This window comes from Salmo salar, chromosome ssa11 (assembly GCF_905237065.1).
Source record: "Salmo salar chromosome ssa11, Ssal_v3.1, whole genome shotgun sequence".
Taxonomy (NCBI): Eukaryota; Metazoa; Chordata; class Actinopteri; order Salmoniformes; family Salmonidae; genus Salmo; species Salmo salar.
In genome coordinates, this window is record NC_059452.1 from 96,332,010 (window position 1) to 96,350,008 (window position 17,999).

Genomic DNA, 17,999 nt, shown 5'->3' on the forward strand with positions numbered 1-17,999 from the left:
CACCCCACCGTTGTGGTTATATTACTTGTAGATATTTCCTCAGCAAAGTAAAGCAGTTCCGTGCAGGTGTCCTCACAAGATCCACAGCTATCAATGAACAGACAGTACTCCTAAGCAGCAACAGATATCCCATGGAAACAAAGTCGTTAATCTTCCACAAGCAATTCTCTCCAAGTCTCGCACGATGCTAGGCTAACCTCGAGCTGTCAAATACCTCCACGATGTGAGACAGTAGCTTCAGTCTCTATGAAGTCCTTAATTAACAAAATACTCTTCTACACAATAAAATCAGTATTTCCCTTCAAATCTCAGTAGATATGGGTTTTGTTCCATTTTTATAGTCTTCTTTCAGTTTTTCTTCACCAACACTGATATCTCTCCATCTTTCTTCAACTTCTCTTTCCCAGGCCTCCTGTTAACCAGGTCAACTCTCCCATTGGCCACAGCTTAACAAACTACCTTATTGGTCAAAACTTAAACCAACCTATTCACATGTACATTAAATAAATATTCATTCAAAAGAAATGCATTAACGACACTACAATTCAGGAGCAATTCGATCACCTTTTAAATCTAAAACCAATTAATTATAACAAGTGTATTACATCAATAAAACACAGGAATTCATAATTTAAATATTTATTTTTCAAGACCAAACCAAAATGAATTTAACGATTGAAGCAATGACTATCCAATATATACATTTGACAGCTTCCTGTAAAGCTAAGTCAACACGGTTTCCATTATAAAGTTCAGATACAGAAATATAAACAAAAAAAATAATCGTAGTTTTGCCATCTGCATGTCATTTGAGGAAATATAAAAATATGCAATGATCAAATACCTTATTGCTTTTAAAAACTTGAAACACTCTGGCAAAATGTATTATTACCATTTAATGCATTTGATGATACATGACCACAATTAAATAGAGAATATCACTGCAATTCTTAAGTTTAAATAGAGAATATCACTACAATTCTTAAGTTTTAGGCACTGTTGGATGTTAAGTTGGCATACTTCCTCCAAAAGGGGCAGTGTCATCACCACACCAAAGATGGCACCCTTTTGTATGCATTTGAGCTTGGCTGATAAAATTCCCAATAAAGTCTTTATTTGGGATTTGTTCAAAGATACACGACTCCCCAGTAGAGAGTACTCAAGGACTCATACCAATGTTTCAAACATTACACGTCCACAATACCGACATTGCCATTTCACTTGAGCACTCATCAAGTATTTTTTGGTAGAGGGAGAGCATATTGTCTTTAAGACAGAAAAGTACCCCATCTCCCTTGAGATCTAGTCTGAAACAGGGAAATAACTAGCAAGCATATTTAGAAAAAGCTCCACTCCCTTCAAAGTGTGTGCAGTGCATATTTCCTTCAGAAGCAGATCTCCGAAGGTTCCAATAGGATTGCCCCTTATAGAGCTAAGATCCCATAAGATAGATATGATTTGTATCTTTTGGAATGAGAGGGCGTGATACATTTTTGCGCAGCAAAGTCCTCCACCCATTTCCTATACAATCTTTCCCCAATGCCCAAACAAGTGACCCCTTTCCAAATTGTCACAAACAGAAGTTTGATTCTCTGGACATTCACTGGTGTGAGTCTTTCCTCAACCATGGCTTGCTCTCAGCAGAGAGGTACTGAACTCCTGTGGTTTGACTAGATATGCAGTTCTCCAAACAGCAGGTTTCTAAATGCTACAAGTGACATGATGAAGATGGTAAGCTAGACATCAGAAACAAGTGCAGTACACTGAACATCTAAAATATAGCTACTTAAACATTTTTAGTAGCAGTAAAAAATAAATTCAAAATTGAAATATCTTTAAGTAGCTATGTCTTATACTCAGCAGAAGATTGATGTTGCAACCTTAGAGTTTATTTTTTGTCTCAGACTTAAAATATTACAAAACTAAAATACTATTGACTACCATAACAGTAACAGGCTCTGCTTTGGGCACTAGCTTGAGCCTACTTTAAAGGGATTAAATAAAATAGCATAACAAAACATATTTCAACAAATATACATTTAAAAAATATCCTTTTGGTTATAAGATCAGTGAGTGTGCACAGCAGGAGTCCTCCCTCTTTCCCTGCATCCATTGGTCCTGGGGGAGCTGATCAGAGGAGAGGCATGGGGGATGATGGGAAAAGGAATGGGGGATGATGGGAAAAGGCATAGAGGCTGATGATGCACTCTGGAGGCGTGGTCCTCATCAAGCGTCTAAACCTGCCCTCCACATGCCACTAACTGACAGACAATCTGATGGGAAAGTCCACAGGAAGAACACAGTTGAAGGCCACCTGCTCCAAGTTATAACATGTCATCTCCACAGCTCCCAACCACTGGCACTATATCTATATAACATGTCATCTCCACAGCTCCCAACCACTGGCACTATATCCCCAACTCCCCTCCTGTCCCCCAACTCCCCTCCTGTCCCCCAACTCCCCTCCTGTCCCCCAACTCCCCTCCTGTCCCCCAACTCCCCTCCTGTCCCCCAACTCACCTCTGGAACTTGTCGACGATGCGGTTGACCATCTTGTCTGTGACTCCGGGGCAGATGTCCTCAGCCAGGTGGATGCTTTTCTCCAAGTCCTCCATCACTCCCTTCATCTCTCCATCCCTGCGCTGCAGCTTCAGCTAGAAGGGGTGGAAACAGACAACAATAGAGGATTTACTCATCGTTACAACTTATAAAAGAGTGCGGATGTAGAGTTCACCCTTCCCTACCTCAGTGAATACTGGGGCAACCAGAGTGGTCAAGCTGGTAGATTTCTTCAGGAGGTCTTGGTCCTGTCATCAAATGGAGAGCAGAGGACAACATTATAGACACACAACATTCTCTTCGTACTCCTCCCACAGATGCCAACTCACCGTTCCATTGGACACCTTCTTAGGTTCTTTCTTCTTGCGAACAGTAGTAAAGGACCAGCCTGGCTGGGAGGAGTTGTTCTCCTTGTTACTGGACTCCCTGGAAACATACCGACAGACAGCAGGAAGGATCATCTACAGGTTTAACTTTACTCTAGTTCAGAAAGGGTCTTCGATCACATTTCTACCAACCGTCAGTCAGTGATACATTGTTTAGAGCCTTCTCTACTCACGAGTCAGAGTCATCAGAGCTGGAGTCTCCATCACTGTGTCCCTCGGCCTTCCAGCGTTTCAACCGGTCGATCAACTCAGTGAGGTAGGACGTCCTCTTGGCATTCTTCACTATGAACTTGTGCTTCAACAGCTCCTTAGCTGTTGGCCTCTATACAGAGGGACAATCAGCCCACAATTAAAGGCAGGCTTACCAAGAACAACCAAATGGACTACCACTCAATAACGCAAAATGGGGAGGAAGCTGGGGCATTTTACTTACAAATGAAGGGTCTTTGTTGAGGCAGGAGTCTATAAAGTCCTTGAAGGTCTTGGAGAAGTCTCCGCTGAGTGTGGGTGGTGTGTTCTTTGGTATGAGGAAGAGGACCCGCATGGGGTGCATGTCTGAGTTGGGAGGCTCACCCTTGGCCAGCTCGATGGCAGTGATGCCCAGAGACCAGATATCAGCCTGGAGGAGGGAGTGTGTGTGTGTGTTAGGTAGTCATTGTGTGGGAGTAAGATTGCAGTATTTGGCAGCATCATTATGTTGTAGAAAAGTAAAGAGTTCAACTTAAGTGTCTTCCACTAAAGACAAGCCCATTCTTCTCTCCAGTCCCCTAGATAAGCAGTCCCAACCTCTCGCGATGACCCCAATCTATTTCCCCTAATAGTATAACCAATAGTTAGCTTAGTGCATTATCATTCCTTCATGAGCTTAGAGCTGCGTTATGTCTCCAAGTCGATGTCTGTACGAATCATTTATAGCTGTAGGACACTATTTAGGAAGAAACTAAAGAGAACAGAAAGCTGGTAACCTTGTGGTCGTAGGCAGACTGTTGGATGACCTCGGGGGCCATCCAGAAGGGCGTTCCCACAAACGTCTCGCGCTTGATCTGGGTGTCTGTCAGCTGGCCCGCCACGCCAAAGTCTGCCAGTTTCACCTCGCCACACTCTGACAGAAGAACGTTGGCCGCTGCCAAACCATACACAGTCATGATGTCAACAGCAATTACTGACATTAATAAACACAGCACTGGCATAAAAGGTGAGACAACCTGATATATTAACCTCTCTTGGGTAGGGGGCAGTATTTTCACGGCCGGATGAAAAACGTACCCAAATTAAACGGCCTACTACTCGGGCCCAGGAACTAGAATATGCATATTATTAGTAGATTTGGATAGAAAACACTCAGAAGTTTCTAAAACTGTTTGAATGATGTCTGAGTATAACAGAATTCATATGGCAGGCAAAAACCTGAGAAATCCAACCAGGAAGTGGGAAATCTGGTTCTTGTAGTCTTTTCAAGTCATTGCCTATCTAACACAGTGACTTAGGGTTCATTTTGCACTTCCTAAGGCTTCTACTAGATGTCAACAGTCTTTAGAACCTAGTTTCAGGCTTTTGCAGTGAACAGAGAGCAAACAAGGAGGCCAGGAAGTTGGTGACTGAGAAAATGACATGAGTTTTGTGGCGCGCATTCACGTGACGAGGTATCTGTGTTCCAAAACGTTTTTTCAAGACATTGGAATCATCCGGTTGGAATATTATTGAAGTTGTTAAAAAGGCCCTAAAGATTGATGCTATACAACGTTTGACATGTTTCAATGAACGTAAATAGAACTTTTTGTCGTGAAATTTTGGGCGCGCTTCCTACATTTGGAGTAGCTAACTGAACGCGCAAACAACAAGGAGGTATGTGGACATCGATGATGTCCATAATTTAAGAAAACAACATTTATTGTGGACCTGGGATTCCTGGAAGTGCCTTCTGATGAAGATCAAAGGAAAGTGAATATTTATAATGCTATTTATGATTTTGGCGGGTATCTGTATTGCCTGGTGTATGTTTGAGCGCCGTACTCAGATTATTGCAAAGTGTGCTTTCCCTGTGAAGCTTTTTTGAAATCTGTTACAGCAGTTGCATAAAGGAGATGGTTATCTATAATTCTTTGAATAACAGTTTAATATTTTATCAATGTTTATGATGAGTATTTTTGTAAATTGTTGTGCTGATTCACCGGCAGTATTGGAGGCAAAATATTTTCTGAACATCACGCGCCAATGTAAAATGTTGTTTTTGGATATAAATATGAACTTTATCGAACAAAACATACATGCATTGTCTGACATTGAGTCCTAGGAGTGTCATCTGATGAAGATCGTCAAAGGTTAGTGCTTAATTTTAGCTGAATTTCTGGTATTTGTGACCCCTCTCCTGCTTGGAAAATGGCTGTGTGTTTTTTCTTGTGTTGTACCTGTCCTAACATAATCTAACTTTATGCTTTCGCCGTAAAGCCTTTTTGAAATCGGACAATGTGGTTACATTAAGGAGAAGTGTACCTTTAAAATGGTGTAAAATAGTCGTATGTTTGAGAACTTTGAATTATGACATTTTGTTGTTTTGAATTTGGCGCTCTGATTTTTCACTGGCTGTTGAATAGTGTGAACCGTGGGTGGGAGGCTAGCGTCCCACCTCCCCAAGAGAGGTTAAAGCTGAAATCCAGGATTAGGTGAAACTGCACCACTGGTCGCCACAGATACATCTTATGGGTTTTTAAACTGGGCAGTTAGATTCTGAATCGTGGTAAAAAAAATGTGGACATTCTGCTGTTCTACCGTGCAATGATGTCTGATGGGGAGGAAAAAAACATGTTCATTGTTTGAAGTAATGTCGTTGTTTCAATATGGAAAACGGACATGGCAGCTTTAACCCTGTACTGCTGTAGCTCGCCTCTGTCCGAGATATCCTACATGCTGGACGTGATGACACGCACCTTTGATATCTCTGTGGATCTTCCTCTCGGAGTGGAGGTAGTCCAGGCCCTTCAAGATCTCCTTCAGCATGGTGGCAATCTGGAACTCATCAAAGGGCCCTGCTCGCAGCTACACACAAAACACAGTGAACACACCCAGTAGACAAATCCACCGACAGACATTGTACATGTTCACATATTGCATCTCTTACCAGGTCCAGAGCTGAGCCACCACCAAGGTACTCCATAATGATCCATAGTTTACTGCCCTGTACAGAGAGAGAGAGAGAGAGACACTCATTAGACATTCTAATACCAACGTCTTCCTAGGGGATACACATGGCTGTAAACATGTTGTTCCATGCAGAATGTCTTAGGATGGCCTAGAGGTCTAGGCAGTTGCCTCTGGTAAACAATGTACCGCTGCAGCATGGGTTTGAATCCAGCCCACGCCACCTCTACCTCTCTATTCAATAAACATAAAATGACAAAGGGATAAACCACCCCCAGAAATAAAAATCATGAAACTTCTGTCAATTTGGGTAAAATAAAAAGGCCCATGATATTTTTTTATTTTACCAGGCAAGTCAGTTAAGAACAAATTCTTATTTTCAATGACGGCCTAGGAACAGTGGGTTAAGTGCCTTGTTCTGGGGCAGAATGACAGATTTTTACCTTGTCAGCTCAGGGATTCGATCTTGCAACCTTTCAGTTACTAGTCCAACGCTCTAACCACTAGGCTACCTGCCGCTAAGTGATCAGTCTGAAAATCAGGAAATTGTATTGGAACCTGTCATAGCCATATGATTCTCGTCACTGGACAGTGTTGTATCCCATATCACATTTCATAACGTTTAAAACAATTACCTGCACTCCAGATCCCCATAATTAGCCAATAACTTAGATGGTATGGGCATACTGTCTAGAACACATCCACCCGTTTACGACCTGACAAAATATATTTGGTTTAGATGTGCTCAACCTAAACATTGTACCAAATTATTCAACTCAGTTTCTCCTTCCAAGTACCATGTCTCAATGAGCCCTGTGTGTCTATGGGAAACGTGGGAAAAGGGATGTAGTTGCCATAGCAACATACTCTGCACTGGCTCTGGGCCAATGACTATATATACACACATGAAGCTCTGGGCATACACGAACTGCAACTTGAACTCTGAGATGACTCCTAAATTATAAGTGCAGTTTGTCTAGCTAGTTAGCTACTTCACATGCTGATATTAACTATGGTATTGTGTGTAGCTACGTTAGCTAGCCAGTCAGCCCAGAGAAAGCATTGGGGGTTTCGTAGTCAACTTGAGCTGCAACAGATTTTCATGTTGCTACCAACTTTGCTATAACAAAATAGTTCACTGAACTAGAAGTCATCCGACTAGCTTGAAAAGATGGTACCATGCAGTATCGAAGAGCCCTCACTGCTGCTCGATCATCCTATTTTTCCAACTTAATTGAGGAAAATAAGAACAATCCAAAATGTATTTTTAATACTGTCGCAAAGCTAACTAAAAAGCAGCATTCCCCAAGACAGGATGGCTTTCACTTCAGCAGTGACAAATTCATGAAGTTCTTTGACGAAAAGATCATTAGAACGCAAATTACGGACTCCTCTTTAAATCTGCATATTCCTCCCAAGCTCAGTTGTCCTGAGTCTGCACAACTCTGCCAGGACTTATGATCAAGGGAGACACTCAGGTTTTTTAATACTATATCTCTTGACACATTGATGAAAATAGTCCTGGCCTCTAAACCGTCAAGCTGCATACTGGACCCTATTCCAACTAAACTACTGAAAGAGCTGCTTCCTGTGCTTGGCCCTTCTATGTTGAACACAAACGGCTCCCTATCCACTAAAAATGGCAGTAATAAAGCCTCTCTTGAAAAAGCCAAACCTTGACCCAGAAAATATAAAAACTATTGGCCTATATCGAATCCCCCATTCCTCTCAAAAATGTTAGAAAAAGCTGTTGCGCAGCAACTCACTGCCTTCCTGGAGACAAACAATGTATACGAAACGCTTCAGTCTGGTTTTAGACACCATCATAGCACTGAGACTGCACTTGTGAAGGTGGTAAATTACCTTTTAATGGCGTCAGACCGAGGCTCTGCATCTGTCCTCGTGCTCCTAGACCTTAGTGCTGCTTTAAATACCATCGTTCACCACATTCTTTGAGAGATTGGAAACCCAAATTGGTCTACACAGATAAGATCTAAACCAGGCCAGATCTTGTCTGTTGGAAAGATATCAGTTTGTCTCTGTGGATGGTTTGTCCTCTGACAAATGAACTGTAAATTTCGGTGTTCCTCAAGGGTCCGTTTTAGGACCACTATTGTTTTCATTATATATTTTACCTCTTGGTGACGTCATTCGGAAACACAATGTTAACTGTCACTGCTATGCGGATGACACACAGCTGTATATTTCGATGAAACATGGTGAAGCTCCAAAATTGCCCTCCCTGGAAGCCTGTGTTTCAGACAAATGTTCTACTTTTAAACTCAGACAAAACAGAGATGCTCGTTTTAGATCCCAAGAAACAAGCATCTGTTGAATCTGACAATGAATCTTGATGTGGTCTCAAATAAAAGTGGGTTACTCTGGACCCTGATCGCTCTTTTGACGAACAAATCAAGACCGTTTCAAGGACCACTTTTTTTTCCATCTACGTAACATAACAAAAATCATGCAGAAAAATTAATCCATGCTTTTGTCACTTCTAGGTTAGACTACTGCAATGCCCTACTTTCCGGCTACCCGGATAAAGCACTAAAACTTCAGTTAGTGCTAAACACGGCTGCTAGGATCTTGGACTAGAACCCAAATACCCAGATCATATTACTCCAGTGCTAGCCTCTCTACACTGGCTTCCTGTTAAGGCAAGGGCTGATTTCAAGGTTTTACTGCTAACCTACAAATCATTATGTGGGCTTGCTCCTACCCATCTTCCCGATTTGGTCCTGCCGTACATACCTACACGTACGCTACGGTCACAAGACGCAGGCCTCCTAATTGTCCTTAGAATTTCTAAGCAAACAGTTGGAGGCAGGGCTTTCTCCTATAGAGCTCCATTTTTATGAAATGGTCTGCCTATCCATATGAGAGACGCAGACTCGGTCTCGACCTTTAAGTCTTTACTGAAGACTCATCTCTTCAGTAGGTCCTATGATTGAGTGTAGTCTGGCCCAGGGGTGTAAAGGTGAATAGAAAGGCACTGGAGGAACGAACCGCCCTTGCTGTCTCTGCCTGGCCGGTTCCCCTCTCTCCACTGGGATTCTCTACTTTACTGGCGACTAGCGAAGCCAAAGCAGGCGACTAGCGAAGCCAAAGCAGGCGACTAGCGAAGCCAAAGCAGGCGACTAGCGAAGCCAGACAATAGGGATGCAAAGGCACGTGTCCTTCTAGATTTCCGATACGCATATTGAAGATGTTAGAAAAACTGTCCACATGACTGTCAACCAACAAGATGAGTAAAGAATAGCAAAAAGCACTAGCCTGTGTCAATCTACTATCCTGCATAGTACAAAAAAAACAGGTTCTATTGATCAGCTTGTCCTTCTGTGTGAGAAACAAATATTCCAAAACATACACTGGGACAGTTGTGGGATGTGATAGATCCCTAATTCATACAACCACTGTACATAAAAAAAATACAATAACATTTTAAAAGGCAATGAGGCTGATGCAGTTGAATCTTGGTTTCATCAGACCAGAGACTCTTGTTTCTCATGGTCTGAGAGTCTAAGTGCCTTTTGGCAAACTCCAAGCAGGCTGTCATGTGCCTTTTACTGAGGAGTGGCTTCCGTCTGGCCACTCTACCATAAAGGCCTGATTGGTGAAGTGCTGCAGAGATGGTTGTCGTTCTGGAAGGCTCTCCCATCTCCACAGAGGAACTCTGGAGCTCTCTCAGAGTGACCATGGGGTTCTTGGTCACCTCCCTGACCAAGGCCCTTCTCCCCCGATTACGCAGTTTGGCCAGGCAGCCAGCTCTAGGAAGAGCCTTAGTGGTTTCAAACTTCTTCCTTTAAAGAATGATGGAGGCCACTGTGTTCTTAGGGACCTTCAATGCTGCAGACATTTTTTGGTACCCTTCCCCAGATCTGTGCCTTGACACAATCCTGTCTTGGAGCTCTACGGACAATTCCTTCGACCTCACGGCTTGGTTATTCCTCTGACATGCACGGTCAACGTTTGGACCTTATATAGAGAGAGGTGTGTGCCTGTCCAATCAATTGAATTTAACACAGGCGGACTCCAATCAAGCTGTAGAAACATCAAGGATGACCAATGGAAAAAGGATGCACCTGAGCTCAATTTCAAGTGTCATAGCAAAGGGTCTGAATAAATATGTAAATACGTTTTTATTTATTTATACATTTGCAAAAATTTCTAATAACCTGTTTTCGCTTTGTCATTATGGGGTATTGTGTGTAGATAGATAAAGGGAAAAATAATTTCATCCATTTTAGAAGACAAATGAAACAAATGTGAATGCACTGTATGTAATTAAAAGTCTCATTAAAGTCTGGCTACATTTTCTGGTGCCTCCCTCATGTAAGCGTTGGTCTGGACATGACAGGCTGTAGCCAACACAGGCTATCACCTACACTTCAACATGTAGGCAAATTATTTATGGACATTTACATAGGCTTATGTTTTTCTTAACAGAATTACTACTGTTTTTCAAATCAAATGAATTGGCTATTTTGGTTAATGGCCTTGGTGCCCTAGCAGATGGGCACCTCTAGAAGGCCAAATCCCCTTGTCCCTAAAAATCACAAAATGCCAGGCCTGCTTACACACATCATGAGGGTGCTACAACCTAGCCTACAAATTAATGTTTATAAAAATAGGCCGCGTCAAAAACTGGAGTAATCAAGGTGACAGACATTGACACATTGAAAAGCGCCTTGCACACTCTTGACTGCATTTAGCAGATCTAGGATGTAATCATTAGTCCAAACAAGTTTATTTTGGACAAATTCAGGTAGATCCATTCCCATTTCATTCAAGAAATGTTTTGCAACAGAATTGGTGGAATACACCCAATCACCCACAGTTCACTTTCATAGTCATAAAACAGCATCACCACATCTACCTGCTCTCCTCTCACATTTTTCCTTTGCTTGTGGAATTCTGTGCACAACACAACAGCTGTCTGTGACCAGGCGAACAAACCTCTATAAGCCAAACCTTCATACCATAACCGCTACACAGCCTAGATAGTAGCTATTTTGACTATGATGGTGACTAAAACTAACGAGTTAGTAAACCCACAATCCAATCCATGTGTACAATCACGCAGTAGTGTACAACAAGCAGTTACACCAGCGGGCCCTGGTGGCAATACATTTATAAAACCGAAAGCTTACATGGACTTAATGATTTGGAAAAGTTGGAGTGTTGGATAGCATTAGCAATCTAGCTAACACATATCATTCCTCTGAGTCAGGTTGTTGAGTAGGCTAAATTAGCTGCATTAGCTAGCACAGTGTGAAAATGAAACTCCTGCTGCTCCTCAAGTTAAGGAATTAGTTAAAAACTGTTCAACTATAGTCCCGCTCTCTCTTTGAGTCTACTACTCACCACATTTTATGCACTGCAGTGCTACAGTAGCTAGGTGTAGCTTGTGCTTTCAGTACTAGATTCCTTCTCTGATCCTTTGATTGGATGGACAACATGTCAGTTCATGCTGCAAGAGCTCTGATAGGTTGGAGGACGTCCTCCGGAAGTTGTCATAATTACTGTGCAAGTCTATGGAAGGGGGTGAGAACCATGAGCCTCTTAGGTTTTATATTGAAGTCTATGTACCCAGAGGAGGATGTAAAAAAGCTGTCCTCCGGCTACACCATTGCGCTACCCTACAGACTGCTGTTGAGGCTACTGTAGACCATTGTACAACAGTGTGTTTTAAATCAGTTATTTGGTGACAATATATTTAGAATAGTTTTATATAAGAAAATATTTTTATGAAAGCCTCCACAGAGTTATTGTAACATTTCAAGGCCCTGGGGTATTTAACCAGGGTTAAATCACATCTCCCTCTTCTAGAAATACAGGTATTGTAAAATAGTAAAAGAGGGGTCTTCTGATAAGTGACACTGTATTTCTGTGGTACAGACTGATCCACTATCATTTTGAAGGAACAGACATTAACACCTCCTGTTGAATTGTAGCTGATTTACACTCCCAGCTGTGAGTGTAATATTGCCTGAGGTCTCCAAGTATGAGATAACATTCCACCAAGCAACAGCAAGCTGTATGCTAGAGTCTGTGGGGCCTACGCTTTGTTAACTGCTTGTGTTCAGGTATTTGTCAATCAATTCCTAGTAAGCAGTGTGTGTTACCTTGAGATAGGAGCCATAGTACTTGGTGACGTAGGGGCTGTCACACTGGCTGAGCACGGTGATCTCCTGCTGGATGTCCTCCATCTCATCCTCAGCTTCCTCCAGGTCTATGGTCTTGATGGCCACCACTTTCTGGGTGCGGTTGTCGATGCCCTTGAACACCTCGCCAAAGGAGCCCTTCCCAATACGCTCCAGCTTGGTGAACAGCTCCTCGGGGTCCGTCCGGCTGTTCTGAAGGTCGAGAGACGAGGACATACAAGTTATGTAGCTAGTTTATACTGTTGGATCAGGTAAAAGAAAATAATTTAAAAAAAAAACATTTTAATGATAGGCCATTACATAAAACTGATGATCAACTATTTTATAAAAAATACCCAATTAGGAAAATCCATATAAATCTGCACTGTTGCCGCAATGTAGCCTATCCCTAAATAACCACAAGCATGTTTCCAAAAGGAGCCTGGTGGATCCAAATAAATGACACACTTTCTTCTCTGTTAAGCTTATTATAAAACTTTCCTCATTCAAAATGTGGAACATTTCAAATTCAGCAAAGGTGAGAGAGTGCTGCCTTGAGAACACTGGGAAGCAGATGTGTCTTGATATCATCATGACACATCACGACCCCTCTACCTCGCCTGACACAGGAAGAATGAGGTTCCAGTTCCAGAAGGCAGACTTAGTGTATTTATTCATCTGGATAGTGTGGAAGAAGTCAGAGGCATCAGCCTTGATCTAGCCCTGCCCTGACTATTAATAGCACTGCCTGGCACAGAGGCAGGGCTAGAGGACTTCCTTGTCTTTCAACACCTTTGGGCGTGTTGTGCTCCAGTGTGACAGCACTACCTAGAATGGCACCAGTGTCAACGTCTGGATGAGCAGAGCGCGGCTCATGGCGTCACAGAGGGCCAGAGCAGCGATAGGAGGCTGCATCCTGCCTGCCCCCTTGTCTCACACATCAACTTTTTTTTATATTCAAAACTAAAAGCTTTAGAGAATAGGCCCCTATGCACATTGTGGAGAGAATATGCAGCATGCTAAACATTTAGCCTAACATACACACGTGCACAAACAGTCCTAATGGGCCGTTTCAATTTTCCTGCACTGTTGACAACTAGCCTAGCTCCACCTCAGGTGTTACCCACAGGAAGCCAGGGTGATGACAAGAGGGTAAGGAATATTTCAACTCAGGCCACACCCTCTACAAGCTTACAGAACAACACTTCAACATGACCAATGCTACTGGTCATAGTTGGCAGTATCATACCAGTTTCACAAGACATTAAGGCTTGCTGCCTGATTTAGCGTCAGACTTTGGACTCCGGGTAGGCCTTAATGACCAGGCTACATGAGAAAACAACAGGAAATCATATGGGAGAGGGGAGCTGCTGATCTCCCTGGAGACAGACAGTTGGATAGGAATTAATTTGCTGTGGCAAAGTGGGCAGGGTTATATCCTGCCCGGTTGGCCCTGTCCGGGGGTATCATCACAGGGCCACAGTGTGCCCTGACCCCCGTCTCAGCCTCTGGTATCTATGCTGCAATAGTCTATGTGCCGGGGGTCTAGGGTCAGTCTGTCCTATCTGGTGAATTTCTCCTGTCTTATCTGGTGTCCTGTGTGAACTTAAGTATGCTCCCATCTCTCCCCGAGGACCTGAGCCCTAGGGCCATGCCTCAGGACTACCTTGCCTGATGACTCCTGGCTGTCCCACCTGGTCATGTTGCTGCTCCAGTTTCAACTGTTTTGCCTGTGGCTATGGAACCCTGACCTGTTCACCTGACATGCTACCTTGTCATGCTGCTGCTGCTTTCAACTGTAGTCTTATAGCTCCACACACACGTTTTCATGGAGCAATCTTCCCTCTGATGTTCACATCAATGACAGACGGGCCCAAATAATGTCGCTAACATTATTGCACTGAAAGGTTCTCACCCATGTCAGATTACAGGCTGTAAATGGACAGTTGTAGCTAGTAGCTTAGGCCTATTTCAAGTCACAAATCTAGGGAACGGTGACCTTATGGCCGCCTAAACAATGACATGTATAGCTAAATTTGACAAGGCAAGGAATACACAAAATATAATTTCAGGCGACCAGAGGTGAACACTTGTGCCTTTATGAAACGTCACCTACCAATTAGCCTTTCCTTGATTACCAAGATGACCAACGCCACCCTCAAAATATATAGCTAAAGACCTCTGGTACTTCTTCTCTAGACAACTAACGTTAACTAGATACTAAACAAGGCAAGCAGATAGTCCACGCAAGCTAAGCTAACGTTAGGTCATTTAGCTCACCTGTTACACAATGGCAGACATTTGTCATTCCTTCCACTGAACTGTCGTTGAATACCTGCGGTCCTGAGTGCTAATAAAAAGGTAGCAAGTTGACTTTGATTTGTTTGTGTCATAATGCCCCTCAAAAACGATCTAGCAAGCCAACCACCGAGACAGCTAGTTACAAAATGTAACGTTAGTTAACTAGTGTGTAACTTTAGAACTAACTAGCAACGCCTTGAAAGTTAGCTAACGTTTGCTAACTAGCTTCACAGCTAGCCACAAGCTAGCTAAATGGTTTCGTTGTAGAAAAAGTTGGAGGCCTCCACTTACCTGCATCCCAGGCACTTGCACCGCACCCGGTGACTGGGCCATCTTCCGCATCCAAAGGAATAACAGAAAGCCAACCAATTGAATAGTTTTAGCTAGCTAGACTAGCTAGCTAACGTAGTTTGCTTTTTGTTATTCGCTAGTTAGACGTAGCAACCTTTTTTTCCTTTGGAAAAACAACGTAACCTCAAATAGGAGCTAGTTACCAGTATCTTTGACTTAGCCAGCTGCTATTAAGTCGTCGTAGCTAACTGCTAGCTAACGTTACCCAGCTAGCTACTTCAAAACAACAGGCGACTATTTCGTTCCATGATGACAATCGACCTAGATGTTAAAAATATATAATTAATAGTTGTAAAGCAATGTCTTAGATGTTACGACAGGCTATTCATCTGTGGATTTAGCGAGTACAAACGCACTCCAAAAGACAGCAGTCGACGACTTGTCAGTCAGACCCGCGTTGATGTGGCTGGCTGAAGTTATCAGCAGTTGGGTGGAGCCGAATACTGAATGTACAGAGACACTTACGTCACTGTTTGTCACCTCTCTTTCTTCAACTTCTCTTTCTATTGGACAAAACAATTGACTATATTTAAACATATGGACAAAAAATAAACATATGTATATGAATGATTTGTTCCTGCTTGACAGGGAACCAAATATCCATCTGGTCAGTTTTATTATTTTCAGTATAGCAGCCAGCTTCACAGCACAACAAAGCTAATAGGCCTCTATAAATCACATTGTTGACATTTGATACTGTTAATTAGAACCCTAAAAAAAAAAAAATTGCTGTCACTGTTATGTTTTCCATATTTATTCTCTATCAGCCACAGGAGGTTGGTGGAACCTTAATTTGGGAGAACGGGCTTGTGTTAACGACTGGAGCGGAATCAGTAGAATGGTATCAAATACATCAAACACATGGTTTCCAGGTGTTTAATGCCATTCATTTGCTCCGTTCTGGCCACTATTATGAGCCATTCTTCCCTAAGCAGCCTCCTATGCATCAACCCATGGTGAATAAGTGTTTTTCACTGCATATAACTTCTTCTCAGGTAGCCTACACACAGAGCTGCTACTACATGATAACATTGCTTTCCACCTCACACCATGGACACTGTGTCCTCTACTTTTCTTCCCTTCAGTGCTGACACCACAGCCCTATGGGAAGTATTGTCAAGACTGGTACTGGGTTACTGCAGACTTAGACTGTCTACAGTTGGGGAAAAACCTCTCCCAGTCACAACCAGTCAGATGAATGCACACAAGTGTGGTTTTAAATCCTTGCCAAGATCTTTATGTAGCCTAGACCACTGGTAATGTTAAGAACCACTGATATTCACAGGTCCATTTGACACATGGATGTGAAGAGAGCCTGAGGAGACCCACTCCAATCAGAACTCAGACAGTTCCTGCAGTGTCTCTTCTGCAAACAACTCGCCATTGTAAGCAGCTTTGCTCCTTGTTCCATCCTTATTGACTTTGCGCTTGTCCTTTTAGGAGTAGCAGGAGACTGCTGTGTACTTCCTCGAGACAGAATGTCCTCCATTATCTGATTTCTTCAGTAGCTACTCTCATGACCTGTCAGGATGTACAAGTTGCTTAAAGCTGATGGATTGTCTGTGGGAGTACTCTGCAAGATAATGTCCCTGAGGAATGAAAGCATATGTTAATATGCAACACATTTTTTACATTTTGCTTCAATGATTTGACAGAAATGTTTTGTTATCAAATTGCTATCAAACTCCTATAATTAAGAGACATGCCTTGAGGTTCCCAAGACTCTGAATATTCGACTTTCATCCGTGATCTCTTGTGTAACCTATGAAAAATATCACAGATGTCACAACATCATTTTATTGTCAATAGGAGAGCCTGACAATACTGAAAAGCTGGCCTGGCATGAAAAACTTGTTCTGCCTTACCTCATCACTATGTAGGCTTCTACCTTTAAGCCCATGCTTCCAGAAGGCCAGAACACTGTCCTGCAAACATACTGCAAATAACAATTTAGTCACCTCCAATCCTTTTGAGGCTGCTGAGGGGAGGACAGCTCATAGTAATGGCTGGAAAGGAGTCAATGGAATGGTCTCAACCACATGTTTGAAACCATTCCATTCCAATCATTCCAGCCATTATGAGCCCCCCCCCCCCCCCCTCCCTCCCCAGCAGCCTCCTCTGCTCCAATCCAGACACCAAGCTAAATGATTAGAATGCAGAACGCATCTATTCCCTTACCAAGAGTCTCAATGGTAAAGTCAAAGGTCAACATTGAGGTCATCCCTTTGCTTGGGCTGCCATCCAGGTTCACAATGTTCACAGTATCTGCAAAGGTACAATGGAAAAAACAGTCACAATTCAATCATTGCTTTTTTTCTTTCATTCAAGGGTCTTTTTCGCTCTGAATAGAACACTAGCACATCCAATGTTCCTGACCAAATGATACTGACAGAAGACTATTGAAAAAAAAAAAATGAAAAAAGAATGAACTCACTCTCCAGACCGATCAGGACTGTGTCTCTGTCCAGCTGGGTTACCTGCATCACCTTCATAGATCGACTATCTGTGAAAACGTCACAAACAATAGCATCACAGCTTGTACACTCTGCTGGTGTTTGTCTAGATTAAAACTACATTAAAATATCCAATTAGTGATGGAGGGTATTATCATAATAATGACATCGATTCCATCTACAGTACCTGACTGGGCTCTTGGTGTGTCATTCAGGTGGATGATGTCAAAGTGGACCCGCTCACAGGTCTTGACAGGGGTCTGTAGCCTGCTCACACCTACACACACCTGTGGCAGCTCATCAGTCTCCAGGACAAGCAGCTCAAAGATGGGGAGGGTTTCTGGGAGACTCACAGCTATGTACTGAGAGGGGAAGGAGAGAGTGGGACGGACATCGTCGGAATGCTTTGTGATGCTTTTCTATATACAGTACCAGTCAAAAGTTTGGACACCCCATCTCATTCAAGGGTTTTTCTTTATTTTACATTATAGAATAATAGTGAAGACATCAAAACTTTGAAAAAACACATTTGAAATCATGTAGTAACCACAAAAAAAAAAAGTGTTAAACAAATCAAAAAAATATTTTTGATTTTCAATGCCTTGAAAGTTTTACACACTGTCATGACGTGGCCCTTTTTGGGTGTAGATCATGGCTCCCCCCTT

General features: G+C 42.6%; 2 protein-coding genes across 2 annotated transcripts in view; both read right to left on the bottom strand.

The window, feature by feature from the left end:
- Window positions 1–623: 623 nt before the first annotated feature.
- Window positions 624–15,278, bottom strand: LOC106563749 (serine/threonine-protein kinase 26). The gene is made up of 11 exons (XM_014129587.2): window positions 14,822–15,278; window positions 12,212–12,442; window positions 6,064–6,120; window positions 5,873–5,981; window positions 3,911–4,068; window positions 3,379–3,564; window positions 3,119–3,267; window positions 2,889–2,985; window positions 2,745–2,807; window positions 2,521–2,654; window positions 624–2,273 (listed from the first exon to the last, which is right to left on the bottom strand). Exons 1-11 carry the CDS (start codon window positions 14,870–14,872, stop codon window positions 2,258–2,260), a joined length of 1,251 nt encoding a protein of 416 aa, XP_013985062.1. The 5' UTR covers window positions 14,873–15,278; the 3' UTR covers window positions 624–2,257.
- A 162-nt stretch (window positions 15,279–15,440) lies between these two features.
- Window positions 15,441–17,999, bottom strand: part of LOC106563748 (mitogen-activated protein kinase kinase kinase kinase 2) — a 28,221-nt gene continuing 25,662 nt past the window's right edge. The window contains exons 27-32 of the mRNA XM_014129585.2: window positions 17,522–17,696; window positions 17,316–17,384; window positions 17,060–17,146; window positions 16,747–16,817; window positions 16,588–16,643; window positions 15,441–16,470 (exon numbers count right to left, since the gene is read on the bottom strand). Of these exons, the coding sequence (XP_013985060.1) occupies window positions 16,383–16,470; window positions 16,588–16,643; window positions 16,747–16,817; window positions 17,060–17,146; window positions 17,316–17,384; window positions 17,522–17,696 (546 nt within the window). The 3' untranslated portion in view covers window positions 15,441–16,382. The remainder of the gene's footprint in view (window positions 16,471–16,587; window positions 16,644–16,746; window positions 16,818–17,059; window positions 17,147–17,315; window positions 17,385–17,521; window positions 17,697–17,999) is intronic.